The 18,127-nt window shown below is 35.9% G+C and overlaps 1 protein-coding gene across 5 annotated transcripts in view; it reads right to left on the reverse strand.

Annotated features, from left to right (window-relative positions):
* Positions 1–18,127, reverse strand: part of VPS8 (VPS8 subunit of CORVET complex) — a 270,123-nt gene that overhangs the window by 226,854 nt on the left and 25,142 nt on the right. For 3 of the 5 annotated variants that reach the window (XM_039241686.1, XM_039241684.1, XM_039241687.1), the window contains exons 6-13: positions 14,996–15,028; positions 13,984–14,038; positions 10,687–10,692; positions 5,783–5,907; positions 4,937–5,023; positions 2,335–2,402; positions 925–1,078; positions 768–827 (exon numbers count right to left, since the gene is read on the reverse strand). In XM_039241686.1, the coding sequence (XP_039097617.1) occupies positions 768–827; positions 925–1,078; positions 2,335–2,402; positions 4,937–5,023; positions 5,783–5,907; positions 10,687–10,692; positions 13,984–14,038; positions 14,996–15,028 (588 nt within the window). Of the gene's footprint in view, positions 1–767; positions 828–924; positions 1,079–2,334; positions 2,403–4,936; positions 5,024–5,782; positions 5,908–10,686; positions 10,693–13,983; positions 14,039–14,995; positions 15,029–18,127 lie in introns of those variants that run through there. The other 2 variants (XM_039241685.1, XM_039241688.1) reach the window with 2 other exon arrangements.

The following is an 18,127-nucleotide window of genomic DNA, read 5'->3' on the forward strand; positions in this document are numbered from 1 at the left end:
TCTATTTCTCTATTTGAAAATGTTAATATTGGGAAAAACAATAAAAACATACAGAAAGATACAAACACATACTGCCATGATAAACCTCATTTAGCCAGTGAGGCTTAGGTTTCTTGGGTTTAAGAAACGTTAATGACAATCGAAGCTAGCTGCACCATCTGAAAGTGCAGGTCGGCTTCCCCTGGAGCCCAGAGGTACACAGAGTACCAACAAACAAACAGAAGAGTGATCTCCCTCAGTATAGGCACTGCGTTCTCAGTCTTGATTCTATGCCATCATTCTCTATCTCATCCCACCAATACCTCTCCTCACATATGCACTCGAAAATCACAACTCTCTGAAAACAACCAAGCAGGAAAGGAAAAGGAAACTGGGGTATGCATAATCGATTCTGGAAAGTATCATCCCCCAAAGTAAAATACTAGAAGCAGAAGCCAAAGAAAGTATAAGTAGTAGCAATTTATGGTAGATTTTATGGTGGGGTGTTCTCTACCTGTAGTTCAGTTTCAAAGCAGCAGCTGTTTATAAGAGAACAACTTAAAACAATAAAGGTAGAAAAGCACAAATCTCATGATCCCCAGGACACCGCTCCAGTCACCAGCTTATGCTGCTTTGGTCACATGAAGGTGAAGTCCAGACAATGATCATTGGAGCACTGACTTCCATTCTACCTCATTTTCTCACAATCTCACAGCATTCACCACATACAAGTCATTTCCCCCTCCTGGATTGGTCTTTTTGGCAAAAAGATGGAGAGGTTTACTCACCCGTCCATAGGGAAAAGTCATCCACACTTTCAAGGATGGTTTCAATCCAATGACCAGTATCTTTAGAAGAAAAATGTATTTTTAATGTTTATAATTTTCTATTTTGGGTATTCAAAGCCTCTAAAAGTTAGGAGTTTGACCTTCTAAATTCACTGACCTTTGTTAAGGATGCCATGGCCAATAAGGAAAACTGTGTGATGGGATGATCTTTCAACTCAGGCTTAGAATGGAGAGGCTCAATACAGCAAACTTCACCCTTGGAACCACTGAACAGACACCGAGATTCACATGTTCTCACTCCCATAACTCTCCTGCAAATGTAACCAAAAAATTCAGAATTGATTTAGTAATGATTCAAGACACTACCATCTCAAGCATTGACTATTACAGTAGCCTCCTAACTCCTATCCTTGCCTCCAAAAATCTAACTCCATAGGACAGCAACATGACCTTTGTAATTTCTAAGTCAGATATATCACTCTTCTCTTAAAAATAGTCCAATGGCTGGCCACTGTACATAAAATAAAATCCAACCTCTTTACAATTTTTTTAAAAGTTCCTGTATTGATCTGGCCCCTACCTTTACTCTTCTCCCACTACTGCCAAAGTCACGTTCCAGCCACAACTGCCTTCTTTTTGTTGTTCTAGTAAGCCAAATTTGGGCTCACTTCAAAGCCTTTGTGCTCAAACATCTCTCTGACTAGAACACTTCTTTGCATTTGTTGGCCAGATTCATTCAGGTCTTTGCTCGAATGTCACCTTCTTGAATTATCCTCAGTGCACTCCGGCAAGCAGACTGGTCTTATTCTCTTCACAGCACTCATAACTGTTTGAACTTACCTCATGTATGTGTTTGTTTATCTTCTGTATCCCTACCCCTACCTCTACCCCAAATGGAATGTAAGTTCTATCAGAGTAGCAACCTTGTCTGGTTCACAGCTGCAAGTCTGGTGCCTAGAACAATTTCTAAAATAGGAGACGTTCACTAAATATTAGCAGAATAAACAAATAGTACTTTGTAAGCAATTACCTTGGGCTTAGCACTGCTAAAAAGTATGAGAAATATAAGAAACATAATCCTTACTCTGAAAACTTATGGAAACACAATACACATTGAACTTTATGTTCTACTTTTTTTAAAACTCTGCCTTATAATTATTCTCCCATGTATCCAAACAGTCTTTGCTCTTAAAGAGAAACAGGGCAATTTGAAGGCAATATAAACCTTTCTACACTGCCTATTAGGGTTATTATCAACTGAGCCTGGGGCCTAAACCAAAATTAGTGACATACTCCAGAATTATGATTTCTAAGCCTGACAGTTCATACGAATTCCGTGGGGAGCAGGAGTTCAGCATCCCAACTCAGACCTACTGAGATAGAATATTGGGAGGCCAGGCCTGGGAGTTCCAAATGCTGTAAGCCTCCCCAGGTCACGATAATATACAGCCATAACCTATCTTCAATCACATGGGTTTTTCAGACCTCTTCATGTTTAACTTCTAGTCATTAAACCAGAGCTAGTCTTTTGATTTCATTTGTCAACAAATGTCCATTAGTCTCTTACTTAAATGTCAATTCAAAAACAGAGCCTCCACTGTCATTGCAAATTGCAAGAGTTGGATCATCTGTAAACTAAACAGAGAAAAAATTAATTTCTTACAGAAGAAAGAAATTAACCAGTCAAGTATCAAAAAGGTAAGGGAAAAATTATCACATTTTAAAAATCTAAAAACAATTCAACAGCATTTGAAATCATCTAAACTAGATTTAGCTCATCATTCTAAATATACAAACTTACCTGTATTCAGAATAAAGATGACTATCTTTAAAAAGCTGAGGCTTTAAAAAAGTAAAACCACCTTCCATCAGGATAAAAGAAAAATAAAAACTATGACTCATATAAGCCCTAAAGTTTTCCACTTGGGTTCTTAATGTTAACTTTTTCTAACATGCTATTAAACTGAATAGGATAGACTGGATACATTTGCAGTTGCCTAGTTTCCAAGAACAAAGACATAGTAAAAGATATTTACTATCTTTGGGAAATAAACTTGAATATGTTTTCTGTATAACTGAAGAATAAACCCATTTAAAATAGTTGAACTTTTTATGTAACTCTGCCAAAAATGTGCTTCCTCCTGATCTTTGACAGAGTACACTTCAGTTATTATTACCTACTCTGGAAAACTCAAAACAATAAATAATGTTCACAGTGACAGTCTTAAGGGCTTAGGAGGTATGTGGCATGTACAAATGCTGCATGATACAGAAGTAAGTAACTTGAGTTACTGGTCTCCCTAACCCCACAGGTTGGTGAGCCATCCCAAAGGGCATGCCTTCATCCTCTTAGTCAGGGACAGCTGAGGTACCAGAGGCTATTGTAAAATTATTCTCCCTCAACCCCACACGCAAGCATAACAAAGAACACCCACACCTTTGCTCTCAACTCTTTTAGCTGGGCAACTGCCAGAGTGGGAGATATATATCTGGAATGTAGGAGAAACAGTTAAACTTGCAGTTTTATTTCTTATTCTACTTATGTGTTTTATAATGTACAGTAGTAAGTTTATAGTATTTTTTAAATAAATATATATACATACATTAAGGATTAAGCCCAAATTGTTATCGATGGTATATAGGGTTAAGTTTGGAGAATGATGAGTAAGCATACTAAAGCATAGGTGGCTGTTGTCCATCCAAGACCCGGGAAGTATTCAATCATACATATCACCTGATACCTCTTACTGCAATGCCACTGCATCTGCATGAACCACTTTTATCACCAATCCCAAACAACACAATGGCTACTACTTCTATGCTCTTAAGTTTATGGGGGAAGGAGGGAGGGAGAGAACACACATGCACCCATGTGCATAAACAGGACGGGTAAAGAGATGGAGAGAGAGAATCCCAAGCAGTCTCCATGCTGTCAGCACAGAACCTGACGTGGGGCTCAGTCTCACAAACTGTGAGATCATGACCTGAGCCAAAGTCAAGAGTTGGACACTCAACCAACTGAGCCACCCAGGTACCCCCTACTTCTATGCTTTTCACCTCAGCTGCATTCCTCTCTTTCCTTCCCACCTTTATCTCTTCTGTTTCCTATTGTTTCTCTCAAGTATTTTGCTTTTTGCTGTAAATGGACTATCCTTTTGCAAACACCACCAACTAGTTATTCCTTCAACCAAACATTTATTGAGCAGCTACCATGTATAACACAAAAATAACTGAGCAACAGATTCTGGTTTCAAAAATCTTCATCTATTAAAGGGTATGAGACATAAACACCAACAACCATAACAATTTAGAAGTTGGCACATACCATAGGAAAGGAGGTCAAGAAAAGATGCCATGATGTGCAGCAAGAGGAGAAATTCTACTTTTACTCTTCTGGTTGTTTTCATTGTTACTAAATGCTTCAATGCTGCTCTGTCACAAAAAACTTTTATGTAACTAACCTAGATGCAGACACATAAACTCCAGATGCTTAGAGACTTTAAAAAGCATATGTATGGATAAGAGAGGTCTGCTCAGCTAAGCAACCAAATGTGTACATGATTAAAATCTAGAAGATCTGATTTTAGACTTCCCTAGTTACAGTCCTTTACCTTTTATGCTTCTGAACATGGGCTTGACAGCATACAAAAACCAAAGTTCACACTGTATTTATAAATGAAATCTGTTACCTAGGTTGGTTTATTTTTTTCAGACCTGTAAGGAGAAAGCCAAGATGCAAATCTTAATGCTTTTCCCTTAGAGGCCTGAAAGAAAATAAACCATTTGATCCGTTTTTAAACATAAGGCGAACCTTGGTTCTTTCACAGTTGATTCCTTGAACCTCAGGTAACTCTCAACAAAGTGTGACAGAGCGATGCTGGTGAACTAAAGAGAAGGTAAAGAAACCTTTTTAGATCTCCCCATGAGTTTTCAGCGGGGTACTGCCTGTCTGCTGCCAACCTGTGGTCCAGGATCACATCAATTTTCTCTTTCTGCTGCTCTATCTATACAACGGGCTAGCCCATCTCTGGTTCTCACCTGGAAAACATCCCATTGGGCTAGTCAAAGAAAACTTCATTTTCAAAGATTCTGTTTATAAAAATGTGCTTAAAAATGCATTCAAAAGCATAATAATTAAAGTTATTAGACAAAGAAAGCAAAGATATTACCTTAATATGCAATATTGCTGTTCCTGGGGGATGAGCATCTGTTATTGATCTTAGAAGTTTTCCACTGGCCAAATCCCACATTGTGATCTAGAAGACAACTAAATGCTTCAAAAACCAATTTATTGCTCTTTTTTGGACTTAAGCATCCTGACTTCTGGCTGAAATAATTCATTGCTGGTCTATAAACATTGCAGGCAAAGAACAATGAACTTGAAACATAACTGAAGGTTGCAGATCCATTAAAACACAGGGCCTTTATTCCATCTTCATCTTCCCTTCATCCTGCCCAACCTACTTTTCCCTTCAGATTTTAAATGTTGCTCTTATACTGAGACTAGTAAAAAATTTCTTTAATGAGTCAATCTCTTTACCAATGGTAAGCATTATAGGAAAGGCTTACTGCCAAACCAACTAGTGACGCATTAAGCCAGAAGATGAGAAAGGCCAAAAGTTACTGCTAGTTTCAGAAGTAGAAAGCAATACCCAAAGAGTTCTCCACTAACACAATAATGAGAATACAGAAAGCAGAATACAGTATATTTAAAAAGTAGCAATAATTATCTACACTACTGTCAGGAAGTAAATTTTGGTGTAATAGCCTGGTGGTTTGCACAAGCTATTTACTTATATAGACACATGAATTAAGATGTTAAAAATCACAAACTCTGGCTCAGTTGATAACAGTTATCAACAACTTTGACAAAAGTCAGACTGAACAATCTCAAATTAGCTCTATAGACATGTTACTTTAGAATTCTTGATCTTTGAGACACTGATCTAGAGATACTACTTTCTTAAAAATTGATTTTACCATTGTGTTATGGATAAAAGAAAGTTCACATTTACCTGTCCCTTAGCAAAGCCACAGAGAAGTCTTGAGCAGTCATTGTTGATACTCAGGGCAGAGATGGCTCCGTACTGACCTCCAACACTAGTGTTCCCCAGACAGAGTCGCAAAGCTTGATTCTGATCTAAAGAAAGCAACACGTAAAATCAGGTGAAAGAAAAGAGTGAAAAAAAGTAGTATTAGCTTGTTTTTAAAGACTTGGAAGGTAGCAACAATCAAAAGAATCAAATGTTGAAGTTACATTCACTTTAATGTATTTATTGAATATCTACTAGACTCTGGGCTTTGAATTAGATACTAAGAATAAAGAATAAAACAGTGTCTACAAATAGGCATAATATAGAACATGCTAATGATAAGTGAAAAAATCCATAAGTAATCTGTAGGTCTCTGGGCAAATCAACTGTCTTCCATCTGTCTCATTCTACAATTGTATTTCCTGCTGCTTTAAGGATACAAGGTTACACAGAATACCATTTTTTAAAGCAGCTCTAAAATTTCAAATATCAAAATTTATTAATTCAGAGTTTGGCTGAAATTTACATTTATATTATCCACAAAGAAAAGGTTTCCTAGGCAAATTAACAGTGCAAACAAAATTACAGGGTAAACATTTAAACTATTTAAGAATATTATTTTCAAGCACCAACATTTAATATGCTAAAAGCAAATAATTTAAATCCTTACTAGATTAAGTTACTTAAGGGCAAAGATCTTGCCTTAATCATCTCTGATTTTCTCGAGGTACTTAAACATTTATTAAAATTTATTATCTAATAACTTTAAAAAATTCCTCTAAGGTTCTTGTAGGCAATGCTTATTTTGTATACAGTTCATTATTGTATCTACTTAAAAACAATGAAATTAAAAACTTAAGCAGTCACACCTACAGGGCTACCTGGGTGGCTCAGCTGGTTAAGCGTCCAACTCTTGATTTCCGCTCAAGTCATGATCCCAGGGTCATGGGACTGAGCCCCCTCTTGGCCTCCACATCAGGCATGAAGCCTGCTTAAGATTCTCTCTCCCTCTCCCGCTGCTGCTCCTCCCCCACCCACACACATCTGTGCTCCCAAAAGCTTGCTCACTCTCAAAAAAAGAAAGAAAAAAAGGCACACTTACAAATTTTACCTGTTTAGGAGGGGAACTCACCATATTTGCACATTCTGGAGTTTTGTGACCTCATCCAGCAATTGTTTGTGCCTCCCTTAACTATTCACATGCTACTCTCTGGAAATAACTATGTCTTACTTCCACTATTAGACTATGTCCTCTCTCTAAGGGCTAAGATCATGAGTGAACCAACATTCCCAGGATACCAAGCCTGGTGCCTTGGACCCAGGAGGCATCTGACAATCATCTAAATAGCTTCCACATTTGCAAATCTTCCTTCTATAAGGGTAAAACTAGTTATGAGAAAGACCCTAAACATATTTATTCTCCGATCTAGGTAGTAATACCATGTAGACCTTTTGCTCATCCAAAGTGAGCACTATACGAACAGTTTTCTGTGTTCATAAATGGCACAAATAGCAATCCTCACCTACTAAAAGATCTGTGACACAATTAATGGATGTATCATATCTGACACACAGAAAATATTCAATGTTTTCTGAAATCATTTTTTTATTTTTTTAAAGTTTGTATTTATTTAAGTAATCTCTACACCCATCATGGGGCTTTAACTCAGAGCCCCAAATTAAGAGTTGCATGCTCTTCCAACTGAGCCAGCCAGGCACCCCTGAAATTATTTTAGATTTCAGCCTTCTAAGATGGATATTCAAAAAGGGAATAAAATTCATAAATATACAGGTCTTATGTATTTAAAAAGTCATGATCTTTAACCACATCTAGAATTATTATAGATTTTTTCCTTACTTTTTCTTTACTTGGATTCTTTTCCTCTCTCTCCTAATTTGATCCAAATTATTAAAATTTCCTTTATTCTATTTTCCCAACTCTGAACAAGACACCTCATTTTGTTTTGCTTTACTGAAATTGCCTGCCTAAAATAGTGTTTTCCATGTCCTTATCTTGTCAGGGCTGCCTTATACAGTTAGTGGATTATCCACATATCTTATTTTGCAAACTGTCAAGATAGGATGGTTAGACAACAGTGTTCTATACACACACACACACCACACACACCCTAGATTGGGCCCTGCATGTAGACAACAAATGGAATGAAAAGTGGAGGACAAAGACAGAAATTCATTATCAGCATCACAGAACAGCGTCTGAATAGCATCCTGCTGGGATCCTTTGTGCTTTGAGATCCAAACTATACACATTCTGACCCACCAATACTTAAAGATACTACTGCTTTCAGACTTAGCAGAATTTACACTTTGGTTTATTTTAAGTATTCTTATAACTCAAGGAGAGTAAGAACAGAATTAAGGAATCTGATAAAGAATTACCACACCATTAAGAGAGGAAATAAAAAGAGGGAAAGAAAAACTTCTAGATTAAAAACCCAAACAGGACTCTCCTTTCTTGACATATGGATCTTGCGTACTAAAAACTAGCTAAGAACGGAGACCAAATTATCAACCTGGTCATCCCTGAAATATGTATGAAGTTTACATCTCACAGAACTGTGTTAATGAAAACATTCTCTACTTTCTCCCTTGATTTTTACAATGTATTTGTTATCTTTATAATGTTCCTTTATATGGCAAGCATGGCACTGAAGAGATAGTGTATAAAATGCAACCTGGTTTTTAACTCCACAAAGATACTTATTAATTCATATTGTTGTCTTTGCACATTCTATATTTGTGCTGCCATACTAATAAACCTGCTGTCAAGCAATTTAGACAAAACTCAGAAAAGGTAGAATTTCTGTGTAAAGAAGAAACAGAATCTTATGGGAAAGGTTTCTTTTGCTGATGTAACTAAACATTCTGTATCCCAGATTATTCTGGACACTTCTAGAAAAAGGTATTTGGTAAAAATAAACATATAATCTCTTCCAAACACTTGGATTCTAAAGTTATATGGAAAGAACAGAAGGATCTGGACAAAAGTAAGAGAGGTGAAAATCAGAGCTCTCCATATTTCACTCCCCCAGGGGCTCTTGATAGCCTAATTTTTCAGGAAAAATTCTATTTTTCCATACTCTCAAAGTCTGCTTTGTCTGTCATTGGGAGAAACCATTAAATTAGCAGTACATCTAATTTCATTTACAGAGCCACATAAAATCACATTTGGTTGGCATTCTCAACTTAGTTTTCAAAAAAAACTCGAGTGGGTCCTTATAAAGCAAGTAACTCTAGGCAAGAAATATGAAATGAGACTATCATTTTTCCTATAAACTTCACAGAGTTGGCACAGAGCTTAAATAAGAAAATGCCTGTGAAAATGTGAAAACTATCAAATGATATAAATGCAAGGAATTATTATTAATGATAATAGGTTGCCAATTAAGGCAACGTGAAGCCTAGTTTCACAAACACTGCAATGAATTATATCTGTTTATTAGTATATCCGTCAAAGTATACGCTGCTTAGGGCAGATCTCCTCAGCATATTCTGGGCTTAAGAATAATGCGCTAAATAGCAAAGAAAAGCCACAAGTTATGTATAAAGTATGTAATAGCCATAAAATCTAAATCTGAACATACTCCAAGAGAATTTCTGCTCTTTCCATATACCAAAATTGACCCAATCCTCCATTTCTTCATCCCTAATTTAACTAGTTCCCAAACACCTTCAAAGAAGGAAGTAACTAGATTCTAGAAGAAATCAAGTTTAATTGTATGCACAGAGCTCTCTTATTGCCAGCATTCATCATTCTTCAATATTACTCTCTTCTTACCCTTTGTGCATATTAAAATATTCTCTAAGACCAAAAGAAAAGAGATGAGGTATTAGAAAATATGTTTCATCAATGATCATAAAACAGGTGAAGCACTTTACCTGTCCTCCACCTAACCAAATGGAGTGCTCGTCCCCTCTGAAAAGCTCACTGACAGAAGCCAGGACACAGGGAATTCCCATGGCTAACTGGCTATCATCTAGAATGCTGACACTTACAAATAAGTTAGCAGTGTTCATTTATAAACTGGTTCATACCACTGTAATGTTACTGGACTTTAAAAATTAAATAATAAGTGAACCGATGATATACAGTGGGGGGAAAAACCTGTTGCTTCCATGAAAAGTAAATGAATGCTCACAAAAAAACTTGTTAAAAGTGTTTCTTTGAAAATCTGTCATGTAATAAGACATGGACAAATTACCTATAGAAGATCAAAGAGTTGTTTTAGAAAATCTGTAATTTTGCACTCCTCAACTGATTCACAGGTGCCTAAGCTTTTACCTCTTTTTAAGTAAAAGTGCAAATTTTATATGACTCATTATTGATACAATTTATTCCAAAAAAGAGCTGCAGACCTCCAACTGGCAGATAAAAACTCAAAGAAAAGGCTTTGGACGGTACCAAACAATTAAGGAGAAAATGAATATTTGTGTATTTTCAGTTAAAATAAAACACTGAAAGTACTCATATTTTTATAGTTTTTAACAAGTCCCTGCTTTAACCAGTTTCTTAGCTGCTTTTATTTAAAAAAAATTTTTTTTTAATGTTTATTCATTTTTGAGAGACAGAGAGAGACAGAGCGGGAGAGGGGCAGAGAGAGAGGGAGACACAGAATCCGAAGCAGGCTCCAGGCTCTGAGCTATCAGCATTGAGCCCGACATGGGATTCGAACTCCCAAACTGTGAGGTCATGACCTGAGCTGAAGTCTGACACTTAATCGACTAAGCCACCCAGGCGCCCCAGCTGGGCTTTTTTTTAGTAAGCAGTTCATAAAAGGGCATCAACTGTAACTGACAGCATTCTCTTTCAACACTAAAAAGGTCAAAAGAAAAACAGTCACTCATGCAAACCAAAATTACTATACCTTTTCCTTTGAATCCATGGAGAAAAGATCAAAAGAAAGAGAAAACCAAGAAATCAGTTCAAAGGTTCAGAGAAAAGACAGGTAAAATTCAAAAGTATAAGTGACAACCTTTAGTTATCTCTGAGAATGATACTAAATGTGATTAACTGATATATGATTATATTCAGGTATTGGTTATGGGAAAGAGAAAATGTACAATATTCAAATTATAGCACAATAAGTAAATCCAAGTCTGGTAAGTTTGGTAGAAATAAAAACAACTTCAAAAAGATAATCTACTAAAGTATGTATTAACCCCTCAAAATAGGAAACTAAGAGCCCTGGAATAGGGATACATCTTTATGAAGATTTTAATTTTTGAGCTCTTGTGTAACATATAAGAACCAAGATACATAATATTATATACCTACAGTCTATAAGAATAGGCAACAAACATCACCTTTAAGAAGCTTACAATGATCACTATTTTAATGACCCACTTCTATTCCAAAAAGAATCTGTTACTTAAAACAAGCATAATTCTTCTGCTACACTTTTCCTATGATCAACAAAGATATTTAAACAAGACCAGATTTAACCCAGACACTAAGCCAGACACTTCATAGTATCATTACTATGCCATTTGTTACTGCCATTAAAACAAATTTTAATCCATGTTAAAACTCACTGTCCAAATATACTGATTCCTACAAAATAGTGACTAAAAGTTAGTAACTCCACGATTAAAAACCCAAACCATAACCTGAACATTATGATTTTTTTCTCAAAATTTTCACTTTGGCACTTTCTTTTGCATGAGACTGTAGAGAAAGATTACTATTTCATCACAGCTACCAGAAAGCTGTTGAAACCTAAAAAAATTTAAGGCCCAAGGAAATTAAGGTGACAGTAGCAAAAGACATCACATACTCTTCTCCTCTGTTGGTCTTTAAAGTATTCCCTTTAATTTGTTGCAGTAGTTTTACACGGGTTTGCTTATAAACAGACACATATTCCTATAACCTTGTGGAAAGGAAGAGATGTTAAAGCAGACAGCTTTGAGGAAAAGTGAGCAGTATTGCAAGAGAGAACAAAAAAAACCAACTTGCATTCTGCTGACAGATAAACATATACATTATACTCTATCCTCATTCATCTTAGTTCTGCTATTCTTTTCTTCATATATCTTTGAATGTGCCTCCTTTTCTCTCAGGGCAGAGGTGCTGAGAATGGTGAAAATGCACTGATGTAGGATTCAGTGTTTCTTGATTCTGAACTTGGCTCTGTGCGTATCTGTTAACCTCTCTGGTTCTCAATCACCTCATATGTAAAATAAGAGGACTGACCTAAAAAGTAAGATCCTTTCCCCAAATCCTTTCAATCTAACACTAATTTGGCCCCCACAGGAAAACAAGCATTCTTACACTGGATAGAACAGGAGGCTGGTAAAACTTCCTAGAATCAATCAGGTTATATCACAAGTATTTAAAATGTTCATACCTCAATTTATTCATTCAATCAATGTATGAAACTTGGAAAAAATAAATATAAAAAATAAAATGTCCTGAACTTAGGCAATTCTGCTTTTACAAATTTGTCTTAAGGAAGTAATCAGGTGCACAAAAATGCAGTTACAAAGATGTTATCATTATACTGTTTGTTTCAAAACAACCTATAGTAGGAAATGGTTAAGTAAATTAAGGCAAATCTATTTAAAAGAATATTGTGTAGCCATAAGAGATGATGTTACAGATGAATATATAACTACATGGAAAGATGCTCATAATAACAAAAAAACAGGTTGCAGATTAACATGATTCCATTTTGCGAGTATACGTATACAAATACATACAAAAAAAGGATTAAAGGGCCATACAGAAATATTAGGGATTATTCCAGGATGCTAGAATTTGCTATTTTATATCTCCAAACTTTTGTTCATCTAAATTTTCTACTATGAACACATATCAATTACAAAATAAGAAAAAAACTACTGAAAGGATCAACTCTCAAGTTCTCTCAAAAGAATTGTATTTTTGTGTCCATTCTTCCTACCCCCAAACAGTAAAACTCTATTATTTAAATCAATCATTGAAAAGACTAAGTGTTAAAATCACATGATAATTTAGATTTTTGTTTATAAATAGGAATTCCAATTGCTACAAATAGGAATTCAATATTTCTAAGTAGGAATTCAAATTGTCCAAAAACAAAGGAAAATAAACAGTTTTTCACTCATATGGTAAATAATGATGCAAGCCCCACAGGGATCAAATTGTAGTACTGTTATTAAAGTATTCCCAGGTAACCCATCTACAATATCCTGTAGATTCCTTAATAAAATACAGTGTTATTGGGAATTCCATTTAGGAGAGATGCAAAAGACTTAAGATTCAGAAGAGAACAATTAAAAATGCCAGAAAAGAGACACCTGAGTGGCTCAGTCGGTTAAGCGTCCAACTTTGGCTCAGGTCATGATCTCATGGTTCGTGCGTTCAAGCCCCGCATAGGGCTCTGTGCTGACAGCTCAGAGCCTGGAGCCTGCTTCGGATTCTGTGTCTCCCTCTCTCTCTGACCCTCCCCTGCTCACCCTGTCTCTCTCTCTCTCTCTCAGAAATAAATACATGTTAAAAAACATTAAAAAATTGTTTTAAAATGCCAGAAAAATATTACCTGTTTTTAAATTTAAAAGAAAGAAAAAAATGTACTGCTTATAGTACTGAATCCAAAAGCAAAGAGTAATGAAACTAGGGTTATTTCATCTCAGGTAGAAAAAAAGAGGGGGAAATACTTAAGACTATCATCTAATATACAAACAAATGAATGTTATATTCTCTCCTCAACCAACCAACAAATGTGATTACGGACTAGAAACTTTTCAGTTTAGAGGAATTTACAATGTAAATGAAAAAGAACTTATTGTCAGTTTGAGTTACTAACAATTACTAAGAAAACCTGTGAATCTCTTTCCCTGAAGATCTGCTAGAATATGATTTAGAATCAAAAATCACCACCACCACGAACTGAGCCAGACAAGATGACAAGCCAAGGTCACTTTCAACTTTATATTCTTTCTGTCTAAGTCTGTAGAATCAAAAGATATGATATGATAACTTACAAATTCTTAAAGAAGAAAATAAACTTGCAATGAGCAACAAAATGAACCTGGGTCAAGTAATTTTAACTATCAAACTAATACTTTTCAAGTCTTCCTTTTTTTTTTTTACAATGAAGTTTACAATTAAACTGTTATTAAAAGATATAAAATCTAAAAGGATACTTAACATCTACAGTAAAGAAGGTACTTAGAAAATTTACCAAATATTAAAGCCAATCCATGAGATGTACCCACTGCTATCAGACTGGACACTGCCTGAGAACAAAAGGAAAGATTACATTTTTAAGATATTACATCAAGGATCTTGAAACAATGTGAGTTGAATTTGTTGGTCTTCTTTCCTCTAGGCACCAGATGACATACTAACTATTATAAATAAGGAGAATTTCATCTAGGAGGCAAAACGGGAAATGAAACTCAGGACGTTTTATTTCTCGGAATCCCTCTAAATTTACTCTAAGGGTAACAATATCAAAATATCATATGTTCAACATTATAGGCAAAAACACACCACTTCATTCTAAAGCATTAAAAAAAAAATTCAGGGGTCCAGACAAAGTAAGAGGCACTTATGCTACCCAACTAAGAGCCAGCTATGAGGTATGGGAAAGGGGTTGAGAAAGCCCTTCAGTTTATTCACAGGAGCCAAAAGGCACCAGATATATTCAAACTTCAGCCCACTTCCTCACCAATTGACTAACTAATAAGAAAGCTACAGGAGGCAGCTGGAAGTATTCAAGAAAAGAGGGCACTAGTGTGCTTTCAATATCCCCAAGTTCTCTATAATCACGCCACAGATTTACTATTTGGCAGGCTTGGCAAAGGAGTTCAGAACTATTAAATGTACTATTTACCACAAAGTGATTTCACCAAATGCTGTTTTCCACTCCCTTATAACCAAAGGGAGGCCAAATCACAGAAGGAGCAAATTTACTTGGTCATGGGAGGACCACATATAAATAAACCTGGAAAAGGCTAATCATTATTCCATTATATGATTCTCAAACAAAAGCCTGAAGAATAACAATGGACTTGAAAGAAAGAGAACATTCAATATGGAAAATTTTTAAACCTGATTACTGGCAATAAAGGACTTACGAATTTATTATCATAATAATTTATGCAATAACTTTGAACATTAGAAGAATAAATCCAAGAAAACCCAATCAAATAGAAAGCTTACCTTTAAAGGATTATTTAAAGTGTACTTACAATTGCTGTAGGCAAGCCAGCATCCACTTTGTCCTAAATGAAATTAAAAAAGTATTTGAAAGGATACTCTCAGTTTTAAACAGAAAATGATATAAGCCACTCTCTTTACATATACCTTTAATCCAAACTGATTCAGACAAGAGATGGGACCCTCATTTTTGCCCCTAACTAAGAGAAACCACAAAAGTTGTACAGACCAAGAAAATATAAAGAGCATGAGAGTGGATCATTTTATTTTACTAACTGTAACAAATGCTTTAAGAAAGATACTGATTATAAATGAAAATGCGGGAAAAGAGAAAGGAAAGAAATTCTACTTTCAACAATGTGGATACACTCTAAGTAGTATAGGTTACGATGACAGGAGTATATAAGGATTTTAGAAAAGGGAAACATGCTAAAGATATTCTTTCTCTAAGCTCCTATCGAGCAAATTATCCAATTATCCCTCAATAAAACCCAAGCTAGGTGTATTCGGTCAGTCTTCAAGCATCAAAAAATCAAAACTTAGGTGTTGGTCCCAGCTCCACACCAGTAACTGTATGACCCAGGGAAAGTTACCTAACTAACCCTATGGGGTATTAGTCTCCTCATCTGTTAAAGGAAATAGTAAATAATGCCCTATCTACCCAACAATTTGTCCTGAGGTACAGATTATATGTAAATGTCAAGGTATCTATTTGATGCTGCTGTAGCTTTAAAAAAGGGCTTACAATGATTAGCACTGTAGTAGCAAAGAGCTTTCAGGTACATGTATTACACTATTATCTATCTCAAACTGCAGAGATAGATAAAACATGTATTAGTCTGATTTTCCAGACTAAGAAATCAGAAGTTTTAAAGAGTGCAACTGACTTGCCCAAGATAACTCAAGAAGTGATAGAAAACTATGTCTCAAACTCAGAGTTACCAGTTCCCAGGCCAGACTCTTTATATCATTTCTGTATTTGTTTTCTATGTCTGTCCCTCTCAATGTGGTCAATCACTTATTATAATCTCTCAGAAGGCAGAATTAATTTTATCCAATTTTACAGAGTTTCCTGGGAACTCAAGAAACTTACTACCACGCATGGTAACAAGAGGAAGAAAAATCACAAGGCTGCTACATTCCATGTTCCAGATAGCAGGATACACCCCACTTTGTATGGATATGTGTGTATAAAGTACGCTTAACATGCTTGACAATTAAGATGCATATAATAAATATTTGATGAATGATTGATTTGTGTCCTGGATAGGGGAAAAGAATCAAAGAGTAGATAAAAAGCATAAACTATATTCAAAATGGAACCTAAATAATGCAATTAGAAGTCAGCTTCCTTTAAAAGCAAAAACCTATTTATACAATGGACTACTACATAGTAATGAGAAAGAATGAAATCTGACCATTTGTAGCAACATGGATGGAACTTGAGGGTGTTATGTTGAGCGAAACAAGTCAGGCAGAGAAGCAGATACCATACGTTTGCACATATAGGTGGATTAGGAGGAAGCTAACAGAGGACCATGGGGGAGAAGAAGGAGAAAATAGTTGGGGAGAGGGAGGGAGGCAAACCATGAGAGACTCTTGAATGCTGAGAACAAACTGAGGGCTGATGGGGGTGGGGGAGAGGGGAAGGGGGGTGATGGGCATGGGGGAGGGCACTTGGGATGAGCACTGGGTGTTATATGGAAACCAACTTGACAATAAACTATTTAAGAAAAAAAAGAAAAGATAAAAAAAATTAAAAGCAAAACCCCAGTAGAGCCTGGGTGGCTCAGTCAGTCAAGCATCTGACTCTTGGTTTCAGCTCAGGTCATTATCTCACAGTTCGTGGGTTTGAGCCCTGCATCAGGCTCTGTGCTGACAGTGTAGAGCCTGCTTGGGATTCTCTGTCACTCCCCTGCTTACTCGTTCTCTCTCAAAACAAATAAACTTAAAAAAACTTTTTTTGTAAAAAGCCAAAAAACAGAGATGTAGGAAGCACTAGAGATTACAGGGATTGCAGTACTGGTGCTGCAACATCTTAGGGTAGTGATTCTCAAAAGCCAGGTTACATTAAAATCACCTAAGATATCTGTTAAAATGCAGATTCCTATACTATACTACTAAAGATTCCAATTCAGTAGGTTTGGGGTTGTGCCCACGAATCTGTATTTTAATCAGTATACCAGGAGATTCTCATACAATGGACACATTTTGGAAAAAACACTGTGCTAAGACATCTCTACTACCCTAGGTGATCATAAAAGTGACAAATACCCTTTAAAATTAATTTGAATAAATTCAAAATACAGTCATCTGTCATATTACTTTCATTTGTGAATTAGAAGTTCACAATTCCAAAAGTTCCATCTCTCCTAACTGCTCTCCGTGCATACGGACTATAAAGTCATGATAAGCAAGGCCCCAGGCAGCCCTAATAACATCACTATCCACATGGCAATATTGAACAACTATTCAGGACAGATACCCAAAAATATAACTAGCTTTACATGTTAATACACGAACCATCACAGAAAAGCATACAATTTAAATTGAGCTGGTAATCCAAAATTAGGAAGGCAGAGTATGAAGACTGTCACAGGAAAAGCAGTTTTCATTTTAACAGACCAAAGGAGCTCAGCCATAGCAATGAAATAAGAATAGAATGCAAACACTCTGGGATTTATTAGATTTTTTTCCCTCCTCTTCAAGAGGGAGAAGAAACCCTTTTAAATAACAGATTTATCTAATCAATGTTCAGCGTCTGAGTTTTAGTTCAGTCTCCATTATTCAAAATATTTTTAAAACTGCACAGGTGGGTCAAATGACTGCTCTGGTTCATCTTGATCTTGAAAGGAATGAATTTCATCACCTACATAAGGATTAAATTCAGAAAACGTCATGGAAATGTAATCCACAACAGGTGGTTCCCATTCTAGCAAATATGAGTTACTCTCCACCTAGAAGAGGAAGGACAATTGCCCAGGTTTCCTCCATTGCTTGACTATCTCTCTATTTAAATTGACTTCATGATATATGAGCTAGGTCAGGGTATACCAATAGCCCACAGAGGACACTTTTTCTTTTTCTTTTTTTTTTTTTTTTTTTGGTTTGTTTGGCTTGGTTTCTGTAAGAGCTTTCTCTAATATGACAACTGCAATGCAGCT

The sequence above is a fragment of the Hyaena hyaena genome, unplaced genomic scaffold (assembly GCF_003009895.1).
Source record: "Hyaena hyaena isolate Hyena2069 unplaced genomic scaffold, ASM300989v1 scaffold_199, whole genome shotgun sequence".
NCBI classification, from domain to species: domain Eukaryota; kingdom Metazoa; phylum Chordata; class Mammalia; order Carnivora; family Hyaenidae; genus Hyaena; species Hyaena hyaena.